General features: G+C 44.4%; 1 protein-coding gene across 1 annotated transcript in view; it reads right to left on the bottom strand.

Moving 5' to 3' along the window:
- ENPP6 (ectonucleotide pyrophosphatase/phosphodiesterase 6) overlaps positions 1 to 12,277 on the bottom strand; it is a 30,888-nt gene extending 18,611 nt beyond the window's left edge. Inside the window, exons 1-2 of the mRNA XM_065837820.2 lie at positions 11,844 to 12,277; positions 1,369 to 1,548 (exon numbers count right to left, since the gene is read on the bottom strand). Of these exons, the coding sequence (XP_065693892.2) occupies positions 1,369 to 1,548; positions 11,844 to 12,099 (436 nt within the window). The 5' untranslated portion in view covers positions 12,100 to 12,277. The remainder of the gene's footprint in view (positions 1 to 1,368; positions 1,549 to 11,843) is intronic.
- Between the last annotated feature and the right edge of the window lie 1,046 nt (positions 12,278 to 13,323).

The raw sequence follows: 13,323 nt of genomic DNA, 5'->3' as shown, positions 1-13,323 counted from the left end.
TTTGGCATCACTCCTCAGTCAAAAGCCTTGTAAAGAATTAAAGCTTTAAAATAACAGATCTAGACTTTTTAGAAAGCTTTACATCCTTACTATGGAACTAGAAAACAGCTCAAAAATCATGTAGGGAAAATGTAATTAATGCTATTGCATTTCAGGTGACTTCTGTTTACTCCAGTTACACCTGGAGTCCTACTGCAGCCCAACTGCCTTGTGTTTTAGTTCGATAGTTCTATGTTTCATCCTGCCTCCTGACCCTGTATGACCAATATGTCTTTTGAGACCATGACCACCCTTAAAATAACCATGTGCTTAAGTATTATGTCTTGGTTCACTCTTTCTTCCTTTTCCTGAGAGCTGTGGCCTTTTTTCCTAGGATGCCATTAGCTTCATGGCATGGAAAGGCCTGTGACCAGGCACACGTGCATTGGGACACAGAAGACAAGCTGGCCAGGAGCCCACAGCGTGAGTCAGCTGCTGCTGCCCTCCCCACTGGCATTGGCTGCATCCAGCACAGCTCTTCCGATGTGCAGTCCTCTGGCCTCCAGTCCCACACATGAGGATATTTGCACCCTGCTTAGGTAGCAAAGTTAAAAGCTGAAGCTGAAAAGCTGGGTGTCTTGCAAAGAATTTGGTCTGGCTGCATAACTGGGACATTTATTTCCATGTGGGTCCCTAAATAGACAGTCTAAGGGTGTATTCCTATTTCTTGAAAGACGCTTCTTATTATACCTCCTTAGTGAATTCAGTGGTCCAATACCCAACAAATGAGGAACAGAAAGGCCAAGTCCCTCTAAATGAGAGGCTCAGACTCAGAACAACTGGGACCTCAGCTGAGTTAATGATGATGGAGGGCAGAGTGCTCACTCCAGCTCACCAAAGGATGCTTTGCTTTCAGCTGGATTTTCCTGTCCCAACAGGGTAGATCATCTTCAGCTCTCAGCTACTAATTTCCAGGTTAAAACCAAACAAGCTTTTGGGGAGCATGGTTACTATTTAACTTTGATCAGTGATGTGATCTACAGAGTTATGCCATGAACCATTTATGGAGCAAGCATCCAGCACAGTGGAAGCTACAGGTGGGCAAGAGTAACTAGCACCTGGTGGAGGAGGGGATGCTCTGCAAGCCAGTGCTCCCTGAAGGTAACATTTGGTGGAAACTTGCCTCCAGTGACACTTCCGTCTACTCCTTTCTAAGCATAAGCAAATTGTCACAGCCTAGAGAAAGATAATGCATTTTTATGCATGGCTAGTAAAGCACTCATAGTTCTTCTCTGTATTTCACTGTATTAAAGAGCCATCTTACAGAGTATGGAGTGCTTAGACATAAAGACACACCATTAAGATGGTGGCAATTCTTGACATACTAACCTGGCCAGTAATACATGAAAACGTTCTTCTTTTCTTTCATCATTGTGACCCACATAGGCTCCGATCCATTCCACCAGAGAGGCAGCAGGCTTTCTTTATTCACACCAATATCAAAAGATAAATTTGTCTTTTGGTCCCACATGTAGTTTCCAGTCATCTGATGGACCTCACAGTGGCGACCTTCAGGGGTGAAGAAAAAAAAAAGCACAATCAGATTGGTGTTCTCCAGCAGAAGGATGCCACCAGCATCACCACTGCTACCACTGCATCACCCAGCAAATCAGCCATCAAGCTCGGATTTGAACTCAGGGACCTCTTACCTTGCAACTGCTCATATGATCTTGACTCTGTCACCTTTTATTGAGGTTCACCAGGTAAGCAGCTTATTTCCCCCAGTTCATCACCTAAAAGTCAGTTGCTGGAGCTTAGGTCATCTACCCATGTTCCCATCACAGTCAATGGAGAAGAGGAGGTACCTCTAGAAAGCAAATCATGCCATCCTAAGACAGGCATCTAAGGTATCTGGGAGGAATTATCCTCTGGAGGTGCATATTGCTCTCTCTTAATTGTAGAGAAAGATCACACCAGATAATCCAGACAGCCAACTTGTAGACAGCTGAAGGAAGAAGAAATAAATCCCACACCCTGTGGCCTGGTCAGTGTGCCGTACCCAGTCTACACACACAGACCACGGCAGCGGCAGCCCGCATGGGTGACACATGTTCGGCTGATGCCTGGCTCCTATGCACACAACATCTGCCAAGCCTAAGGCTATTTTAGGGTACTCGCCAGCACACAGACCCAGAGGGCTGCGGGAAGCTGCCTGTGAATGAGAAGGGATAAGAGCATAATCCAGAAACATAGAATAAAGTTTGGGAGACTTGGATTTTCCCCTCTCCTTTATCAATAGGGTACATTGTTTTTCTGTAAATAAGCAAAAACTAGGCTAAAACCTTTACATACTATTTTTATTTTCTGTTACCATTAGGTTTTGTTCTTTTTTTTTTTTTTTTTTTGAATGAACAAGCTTTGCTCTTGGTTGTGAGGACAGCAATCAATCATTTCATCAGACATTCTTCATACTCTTATTGCACCTTGGGGTACCTGAACAACTTTATATTACAAGAAAGTAATATATAATAGTTGAGAGATGTTTTCCACTTCCTGTAACTGTCAGAAGTTACTGTATTTTAAGAGTTAATTAACAAAAATGGGAAAAGAAACGTTGAAGATTAAGTTGTACTGGGAGTTTATTATTTCCATATCTTAAAAAGCAATGATTGATGCACGTGTGAGACACTTTCATCATTAGCTGGTGAGTCACAATATTGCAAGGATTCAGATAACAGGCTTCGATTATTGTAAGACTGAGCAGAACTGAAATAACTTTGGTATCTTTGTTTTGAAAAGGTGTCATTTTGAGCAGAGGACTCTGTATACTTTGAGCACATGTGCCCTTGAAATGGATTTTGAACTCTCTTTCCCTACTACAAAGTATTTCAATTATGCAAAACATTTCCTCCTCCTCAGTGGAGAAAAGCAGTCTCAATTTGTGGCAGTCACCAGTTACCATATTAAACCAAACAGGTTTAATACAGCAGAACTGCTGGATTGGATGGGCAGTAATCTGTCCTCTTCAGAATGTCAAGTGCTTTCTTTGCCGTAAGTCTTAAAAGAGCTGGTAAGAATCCCCAATGCTGAAGCTGTTAGGTTACATATTGTATTATGTATAATATAGTCTTCATATAGAAACAATGAGCTCCAGCTGCTACTGATGTGAGGTCCCTATAGGATTTAAGGTCTGCTATCAGTTTGCCCACCTCTGTAAGGAACAGAACAGAGATTGTTCTTTGTACCATTGTTGGGAAGTTTAATTAACTGTGTGTACTTAAACAGATGACAATATTTTTCTGATCTCCACATCAGACAAGTTCATTCTTCTATGGACTTCATCACTCTCTTTTTTTATATTGGAAAAGAGGCCTAGAAGACTAACGTATCAATTTTCATGGCAGATATCCCTGGTTCACAGGACCAGAAGGGAAGATCAGATGGACAAACAGACCAAAAGACATGACCAGTTAATGCCACCTGGAGCCATTCACATCTGCTTGCCTGAAGCCTGTGTCCCAGAAAGACCCCAGACCTCCTTAGAAGACATCAATAACCAACTACTCAATCTCTTCCTTGGGTTGCTCATCCCAATATTTATTATCAGTAAACACTGTTCAAAAAGTATGCCTGGTCTCTATTTTTATTTTTGACTTCCGTTAATCTTCAACCATGGCTATTCTGTGCCTTGCTCACTAGATTAAAAAACCCTGCAATAGCTGGCATTTCTGCACCCCAAAGACACTCATACACAGAATTAAGGTCACTTCCCAAATTTATTTTCAGCCACCTGTAGAACCCCAGTTCTTCACATTCCCTGTTGTAACTTATTTTCTCCATTATGAGAAAATGACCTTTGGTGATCTCCTTTTTAATTATTATCAAAATAGCAATATAGTGTCAGACAGTTATCATAACACATTGAACTTTTATTGCTTCCATTCTGCAGCTTTCCTCTGTAATCAAATGTTATCTTAACAGTTTCAAAAGTAGAAACAGGGCAAAAAGCAATTTCAGCATATAGATGTCATTATTTAAACTCACTGCAATTATGGTAAAAAGCACCCCTTCCTCAAGCAGCAGAGGAAAACAAAGAGGGTATAGTTCCCAGGAATATGACAACTGCTATATCCTTCTGGAAGAGAGCCAACAAAAGCATTTGCAAGTCTACGTGCTACAGCTTACTTGGACACTACATTTCTTACAGCACTGGCTTTGTCTAAAGCACATTCCTGTGTCTCCAGGCACTTTTGTCAGCATTCAAATGAATCTATGCAAAACAAAGACAAAATAAAAAAAAAAATTTAAAAAACCTAATAATTAAAAAAAAAAAAAACCAAACAAAAAAAACCAACCAAACAAAAAAAACCCACAAAACACTAAACAATCAACCACCAACTACAAAACACACCACAAGAAGACAGGCAGCCACTTGGCCACCCACAACACACAACAACAGCACAGTGGTGCTGAGTGCTGTGGACCCTACACTGACCATATGTGAGATCTAGAAACTAGAGCGTGTGCTCCTGTAGTGTTTACTACAGGAATGACCTCTTCCTTCTTTGATGGCCTTTCACTCATTGCAGAGACAGCACGTAGGATCACCAGCAGGCATGATATATCATACAGGGACCATGTGTGTCTAAATCTACAAGAGAAAATGCTGAGACACCCAATGATCTTTTTATATGAGAGGCAGTGTGTGGCAGCTGCAGAATGCCACACCTGGTGCACGGGGCAACAAAACAGAGGTAAACCATCTCTGCGCTGAGCAAATCAGATTATTCAGAGAACCCACAGTGTCTATACTAGCCAGTGCAGCAAAGGTACCATAATCTGTACCCACATGGTATCCACCTGATGACGAACATAAGTACACACATTTACCTGTGTGTTTTATGCAACATTATATACATGCCTTGCTGTGACAGTGAGGCCATTCCCACCATGATGTCCCACTCCCTAGGAAGGGCCAGTAGGGTATGATGCAAGCACAGGCTGTATAAGCTGGGAAAACCCCCTGGAGACCTACTGGATGACTTGCTCTGGGAAATGCTCTGCGGCTGCTGGGAGAAGGAAGAGAGCAAGACTTTGAAGTCCCCAGCACTATGTTTTTGTTCTGGAGCAGGTGCGCGGTGTTGCAATCCCCAAGGACTGAGCCCAGCCTTCTGTGAGAAGAACATCCTGACGGGGGTCAGCTCTGCCCATTTCGATATATGCCTTGCTCTGCCCCTGCTGTGTGTCATCTGTCCTGCTTTGAAAAGAAAGACCTCAGGGAAAAAAACAAACCCTGTGTGTTAAACCTTAAGTGGCCTGGAGAAGACCAGGGCTTATGAGAAGTCAAGGGGGAAGCTCTGGTCTGGGCAAAGTGGCCCTGCCATCTGCAGGCCCCCAGGCAAAAATGGTTCCTGCAAGATGTGCACAGACAATTTAAGTTCCCAGAAGAGCTTGCTGGCAAAGTCTTTGCAATTTTTTATGACCTCCAACACCAGATGGACCCAAGGCAGAAACACCTTATCCTCCATCAGGTGACACTTTGCACTCCAAATAGGATCACATCAAAAGGCACAGGAAAATCTCTGCTATACACAGCATTTTTTTTTTTCCTGAAGGGGATTCACTTCATAAGAATGTGAAACTCTTAAATCAATGCTTTCACAGTGGAGCCAGGGCTGGGGTGCCTGAAAATTGCTTGCAAAGCATCTAGCTTAGGAGCTGCAGATGCTTGCTTGTGCAGGAAGGCAGGTCCTGTGTCCCTGGGGAGCAGATGCTCTAAGCTGCCAGTCAGTCTTCTGAACCGAGTGGCAGCAGTGGGCTGAGGGACCAGGCTGGGATCCCTGATGACCCACAGATGGCTACAGCTCAAGGGCAGCGCAGCTCCAAGCAAAAACGATGGGCAAAGCTGCTGCCTGTACCCTTAGAGAGGGTACGAGCCTCTGGCAGTTTTATGTTCATCGCCTGTGACTTTAGCTCTGAGCAAATAAATACCTTGATAGGTGAGCATCCACCTACTGCTGCTAACAGCTAGTAGCAGATACACAAGTGGTGAGCTGTGAGGCTGTGGCTATTAAGAAGGAAAAAACAGTACTTCAGTTTGTAGCATATGAACTTATGTTATAGAAAACTTTCTGCTCTCCATTTTGAAAACGTTCCATTTTTTTAAACTGGTAAAAAGCAAACACAGCTTTTTTTTTTTTTAACAACATTTTGTGTATGTGTGAAAGAGGAAAATCTTGGCACTTGGTATTCCAGCCTTTCTGCAGGTGCTGACTAAACAAAGCAAGATGAAGAATGTGAAAAAGAAAACTCCTCCTGGTTCCCACTCTCTCCTCCAGCCTGTCCTTGCTAGGACAGTGTGCCTTCCCTGCCAGTTAATAGGATTACCACAGACCTCTTCGTGCTCTTTTTCTTCCCCACATGCAATTTTAGAAATGGAAAGCTACTGAGTCCAAGAAAAAGAAGAGACTGCTGATTTTAAAAGTGTATGTCACAACCAGTTTTTTTTTTTTTAATGTCTTTGCTGCTGCTGATATCTATGATGGTTAAAAGAGGAGCAAAAATAAAAAACCCAATTGCCTTGTCACTTATCATGGTTTTTGTGTCCTTCTGTTTATTTTCTTACCTTGGAAAGTGAAATTAAGATAGTTTCAGTTCATTTGTAGTGGTAATCCATTGCCCTGCTATACTACTACGCCTCCATTTTTTAAGCCTCAGACAATATGCAGGTATTGTTGACGTTAGTTAAAAACTTGCTTAACTGATAAACAGAAGTTGTCAGCATCTTGTCCTGGACCAGGCAGGAGTCTGGATACTGTTAACTGGGCAGCAGAAATAAGGCATCTCCTAGAACCACCACCAGACAGGTCTTCCTTCAGGTTCTGCATGGATGGAGAGTGGAGATGGTGTGCTGTAAACCATGACACCCCTCTGCCAAGTACTTAAGTCCTGTCCAAAAGGGGACTCAGAGGCCTCTTGCTGGCTCCTCTCCCACCCACCCACCTCTGCGATCAGGGACTCCCTCTGCTTCCTGTGGACGCCAAGACAAATACAGCTCTTGGACATGGGGCCATACAGCTGACTGGGTGCTGGCATGTCCTTGTGGAGGACCTGCCAGAAAAGACCTCATTTGTTGTTAGGATCTCGGAAGACAAATTCTCCCTGATTTTCCACCTCAGATGTGATACCATCCACCCACATTTACGCTGGCTGGGGGTGGAAATGTGAGGGGCCCCTGCATGCCTTGACCTCAGGGGTCAGGGGTGCAGGACGTCCCCCAGCAGCCCCCCAACACCTGTGGGTTGGCAGGCAAGGGAGATTCAAGTTCCTTAGCATGAGCAGCTTTTTTTCCAAGAGATATGGCACAAAGAGCTCTGAAGCAATAACTCATGCTCACAGCGGTTGCAGGGAGACCTCAGACTTTCCATTTAGCTTGGTGTGAGAGCTCCCTGCAGAGCCAGGCCGAGACAAAGAACAGGAAATATTAAAAGCTCCCCACACAATAAAAACCCAAGCTGGCTTGTGGTCTTAATTCCTTTCTTTGCAAAACAAAGAGCACATGGTGTGATTAAGTGAGCCTTTTGGGATACCTGTATTTGGACTCCTTCTATCCCTTACCAAGCCCACATCAAGCCTTGCAAAGCACTCTCAAACACATATGTCAGCAACAACAGCTCATTTTACCTAGTTCAAAATGTTGTGCTACACCTTTCAGGTCAACATCTACAATATTCTAACTGGAGCACAGACAGCCAGGACACCAGGTAGGTTTTCAGCCTGGTAGCTAAAAAACAACCCAGCCACCCAAGAACCAGTCTTTATGCCACTGTGGAAGCCAAAACTGAGAAACATAGCATGAATGAAGTTGTTAGAGAAAATTGCTTCTCACAGAATATGATTTTAAACCAGTACATCCCTGGGCTACCTTGCACACCACCAGATTTCTGTAACAAAACAACTTCTCCAGTTGCACATCAGTGAGATCCTTTGTTCCAGCAGTGACTTGGCTGTTGTTTGGTGCTTCTTCAAGCAAATAGCAGGTCATGACGCCATGCCATGGCTTGCAGGAAGACTGAAGCTTCTCCCTAAGCTCTGAATCATTGGGTGACTTTATATGAAGAAGGCAAACCATTAGCATTCATCTCATTTCAATGCGCTGGTTTTACTTCTCATAATTGCTGTAGAAGTTGAGGTAGGGAAATGACCTCTGTGCAGCCCCCAGGCTTTGGGCTGACATTTTCTGTGTCATCTGAGGAAGCTCCAGCAAATATCTTCTCAGAGGTTAACAGCAACAGCAGATTTAAGTAGAAGGGGGACCCATGGAGAGCTCTGCCATTGCCCTGCAGCATTGTGTGACCATAGGCAAGTCACCTCCCTCCCTGCTTTCCTTCCAAAATGGATCCATTTTGCTTACCTAAGTTGGGCCCTATTCCTCCCACTGTGTCTGTCCTTTACTCGGTACCTGGTCTCAGCAAAACAGAGTATGCTTCACATTAGCACACATTAGTTGGTTGTTTTTAGATAGAATCATCAATTATGCTTGCATCTATTTGGTTATAGCTTTGAAAATCTCAGTAAGCTTGCTGTTTCTCATTAATATTAAATTCAGCTAGGCTGCCCTCTTGAAATCATCAGTAAAGTAAAATAAAATGACTAGAGGATCCTGCAGATAATTGGGCAACTGTGGTATGTGCTGTTGATTGTTGGTTGCCTGTTGCAGGGTAAAGCTGCCTTCTGTCAGGGCTGCTAAGCGCAGTTTGGCATCTGCACTGAGACATGGTGGGGCAGATGCTGCTGACCTCCATAACCTCTGTCTGCAGGTCTGGACAGGAGGAGGAGGTGAGTTCATGTTTGAGGGGACTGACCTGTCTCAACAGTGATGGTGTCTGAGAAACAGAGTCCACTGTCCTCCTCCAAAGCCACTGAAATAAGGGAGAACCTCTCTCTGTAACAACTTAAACTCTCTGGAGTTATGCAGGTTGTGTGGATGTGGGGCAAAGTGAGCACAGAGGAAGAAGAAGCCTTGCTCATGGGAAGGGATAGAGGCAAGAGAGAAATACATGCCAACTGCAGTTATCTCATGCACATGCTGTCCTGGCAGCCGTGTATGCTCCTGAGTGGAGGTTGGGCCTTGTGAATGAGCGGAGAAAGAAGGGACAGGAGTGTTTATCTGGAAAAGTGGTGGGATATAATGAACAAGCCAGGGGTGGAAATGTATAGGTGGGGGCCAAAATTTCTTAACCTGATTTAGCTGAAAAAAGCCAATATTCTATGAAGCAGCATTCACAAATGCTAAAATACGGTAATTTGGAATTTAAAACATTAGCTTCTTAACAGGACATGAAGCAGCAGTGTAGGACCAGACATGAAGATTAGCTTGTCCCTGTAACTCTTGATTTTCCATAAGAAACTGTGGCAACATTTAAGTCCTGCACATCCCAGCTGCAAACAGAAACAAAACCAGTAAACAGTCATGTCCCTACCCATAGAGCAGATGCATAACTGGTGAGATGCAATGTAAACATTCCTGTGCCCATAGAGCAGTGATGGTGAGGTGGTAACTTACCAGCCCTAAGCAGGTCACTACAGCATGATGCTCAAGTCACCTTGCCATGCCGCATTTTTTCCAAAAATCTGACCCAGCTTTGCTAATTGAATGTGTACAGACCAAACACAGCTAACGCTATGTCTGCCACGTGTCCCACAGTCCTAACCCCACCATCACCTAAAACATAACACCTCCTTTCTGTAGAGACTGCACCATGGCTTTGGGGGTGAGAACAGTGAAGCCATGGGATTTACCCTGCTGTCATGCCAGGGCACAGCCATGGGGTTCACTAATGTGGAGTATCTTACAGAGAGTCACATTGAGTTACTGGAACAACCTTGACCAAAATAGAACGAGAAACCAGAATGTTTTTGTATAAGAAAAGATATTTACACTGTGTTAGCCAAGATGCCAGAGCACATGCAAGATTAAGCAAACCAATCGCAAGATAACTTTAAGCACGTGAACAGCTAGCATAAGCCAATTACAACAAAAAGTTAAACACGTGTCCAACAGCTACTAACTATAAATGTAAGTGCCTTGCAGAAATAAAGTGTCTCTTGGTTCGCCTGCGCTGAGAGTCTGTGTCATTAATCTCTCACACCAACACCCCAAGTGCTCAAGTGTAGTCTTGGACCCTCTTTTGGGCATATTCTTCACTTTGTCCCTGGTTGGCTCCTGAGCTGTTTAACACTGCTGTGACACACGTTATGAAGGTGAATTGTTATTCGCAATTAAGTTGTATTTGCATTGAGATCTCATCATGAAGACCAGGAAATTTTCAAGGAGAGTTGAGTTTGGTCTCATAGATCATCTCTTTGGTTCAAGCTGGGATGTAGCAACTCTGGCACCCTAAACATGTGATGTCTAGTAGTGCTGTTTCATAATCTAAAACAAAACTTGTTTGAGAGTACAAAATTGGATGTTTTCAAAACTCCTCAGAAGGCTGATTATAGACTTCACTCTACGCATACACACGTAATAGGAGCGGTGATTAAATGTGGTAATGAGAGAAAGCACTTGCCTTCCCTGTTCTCTTTAACAACTTCACCTGAAGGCTTTTTACATATGAAGCATGAAGCCAGTTTGCCTACATACACTTAAACAACAAGGTCCACAGTGGCGTGACTTCTCTACTTTCAGTTGTGACATTTGCTCTGCCTTCATTCATTTGCATTGGGTCATGAAAAAAATTGTGATGGTTTTGTACCCTACAATTCCATGATCTGTGAGCAAGAGAAAGGTGTCCCTCTCCCAAGGTAGGGAGGAAGGGGTTAAGTGGTTTCCAAACAAGCTGGGCACAACTGATGTCAGATTTTTGTGTTACAATGGCATCTATTTGCTTTCCCAGCAAGCAGTATATGGACTGCTGGGCATTGTATTGTTCCAAGTATAGCAGAAGATACCACATATCTTTGGAGAGGACAGATTTTTTTTCCTCACTGCTTGCTAGCTGGGAGGTCCTGTTTGTTAAATCACTCTGGGGAAAAAACAAACAAACAAAAGCCCCACACAACAAAACCCAGAACAAAACAAAACCAAACAAACTCCAGAAAAACTTTTCTGGTTTTGTTTGTTTGGGTTTTTTAAGCTTAAATGTTATTTCTAGGGTGTCTTTCTCTGATGTGAAGGGCTCAGCTGTACTCTGTGCACCTTCTTAGTGTCACTGTAATCATGTGTTGCTCTGTTTAGACTAAAAGGAAATCAGCATCATGAAAATTATGACTGTGCTCATGAAGTGTAAGGAAAGTGTAAGGGAGCAAAACCAAAAATCCTTAATGTCTATTTGACTATTTCAGATTATTTTACACATATAAGGACTTGGGGCAACATTAAGACAGAGATCTGTAAAAGCAGAAAGTCTGTTCAGCTTAAAAGCAAATTTAACACTGAACTCAGATGTGCCGGTTGAGAATAAGTTACTCTTGTAGCCACCCTCAATTTACACACATTTTTACTAACTAGAAAGTCTGTGAGCAGGCTTTGTATTAATTTTCCATACATTTCCCAGTCGTTTTTATGTTCTGTATGCAGCAGACCCCATCAGTTCTCCTACCGGAGAGCCCGGGACAGCCATGCTGCTGCAGGGGCAGCCGGTAGGGACCCGACAGCACTGCCCAAGAGCAAAGGAGAACTTCAAAAATCAGCTACAAGCAGCATTTCCAAGCTCAGAGCAGTTTTCAGACAAGCAATACTGAGCTGTAATGCCTCAGTGTTTTTAAACTCTCAGCAAAAAGCACAACCTGCATTTTTGGAGGAAAAAGTCACAGGGACCTGGCAGCTACGAGAAGTATCACAGCAAATGCAAGGTACTCACCCGTCATCAGCGTGTAGTAATTTGGGTAGGAAAGGCTGGGGAAGTCTGGGGTCATGTAATCCACCTTCACCCCCATGTTCACAATGTCCCGAAAGCCCGGCAGATCCTCCAGCTCGCTGTCATCGATGTAGTCGAAGCGAAAGCCATCGAGCAGGAACACCAGGAGTTTGCGGTGGGCTGAGGGGGCGGCGGGGGGCAGCAGAAGGGAGGCGATGGCAGCGGCCAGGAGAGTGGTCAGAAGGTTGCGGCTCCCCATAGCCAGGCAGGAGCAAGTGATCTACAGCAGCTTCGAGGCCGGACCTGGCACTGTTGTGTCCCCCCTCCCGCTTCTACCGCCCGCCTTAAAGCTACAGCGCGGCCCCGCGGGTGTGGGAGGTCACAGGTTAATTGTAAGCAGATGATTAACTTCGAGTGAAGAGCTCGGTACTTCTCAGCTACAGGGAAAAAAAAACAAAACAAAACAGAAAAAACAACAACAACAAACTTCGCAGCGACAGGGGAAACACAGAGCCTGTCAGGACCCTCCCCGGTGGAGGGGCCGCAGGGACCGGCCACGATCGCGCCGCCGCCCGCAGCCAGGGGAGCCCTCCCGCCCGCCGGCCCGGCACTCACCGGGTTCTCACGGAGAGAGGCCACTTTCTTTAAAACAGAGCGCTACATCTCCAATGACACCAACGTGTGCTTTCTTCATAACTTTCTGGCAGCGGCTTGTGATAGAAACGTTGACTGAGATTAAGGCAAAGCATCTCCACACCTCGGGAGGTGGGGTACAGGAGTGGTTCGATGGTGCAGCTGTACCTGTGAGCTCACCTATGCCTGGACTCAGGTCCCCAGAAGGGACTGTCCTCTTCGCTCTGTGCTGCTGTAGGACTAACCCAGCTCCTGATGCACTAGTTGAAAAATCGAGTTTTCAGCATTAGAGAGAACAAATGATACATTTATTTTCTGGCTGTTGATATTATTGACATTATTAGTAGGAGATGGATGATGCTAAATTTCATATTAAAAATGAAAAAATGTTCAGACTTTAGTCACAAGTAATCACTAGGTTACTCTCCTGCCAGCCACATGAAACCAACTATACCTCTAATGCAATGCCAGCACCTGTTGTACACTGTAATTGCATATTAACTCACTTCACTTGAGTTGTGTTTGCTTTTTCCCAAGTAAAAGAAGTTCATAGTGCTTTATTCATTCTGAAACACTGCAGGTAAGGAGGAGCTACATGCTGGACAGAGCTGGGATGGGGAAAGGGTAAATTTTGACTTTCTCAGTGTGAGGAAGAGCATATAGCCCCGGGGAGGGGTGTTCCTGGCCCATGTCTCCCTCATCGTGGGAACGGCCCCTTGCAGGTGTTTACATCTGAGGAAGGCTGCAATAGCTGTCTGTTGCCCCCATGGGAATGTCTGAACCTCTGTTTGCTCCTCACGCAGCTCCCAATTCCACGTCCAGTGTGTCTAATCAGCTCTTACCAAATACA

This window comes from Patagioenas fasciata, chromosome 4 (genome assembly GCF_037038585.1).
Source record: "Patagioenas fasciata isolate bPatFas1 chromosome 4, bPatFas1.hap1, whole genome shotgun sequence".
NCBI classification, from domain to species: domain Eukaryota; kingdom Metazoa; phylum Chordata; class Aves; order Columbiformes; family Columbidae; genus Patagioenas; species Patagioenas fasciata.
This window is presented reverse-complemented; position numbering and strand designations above follow the sequence as displayed.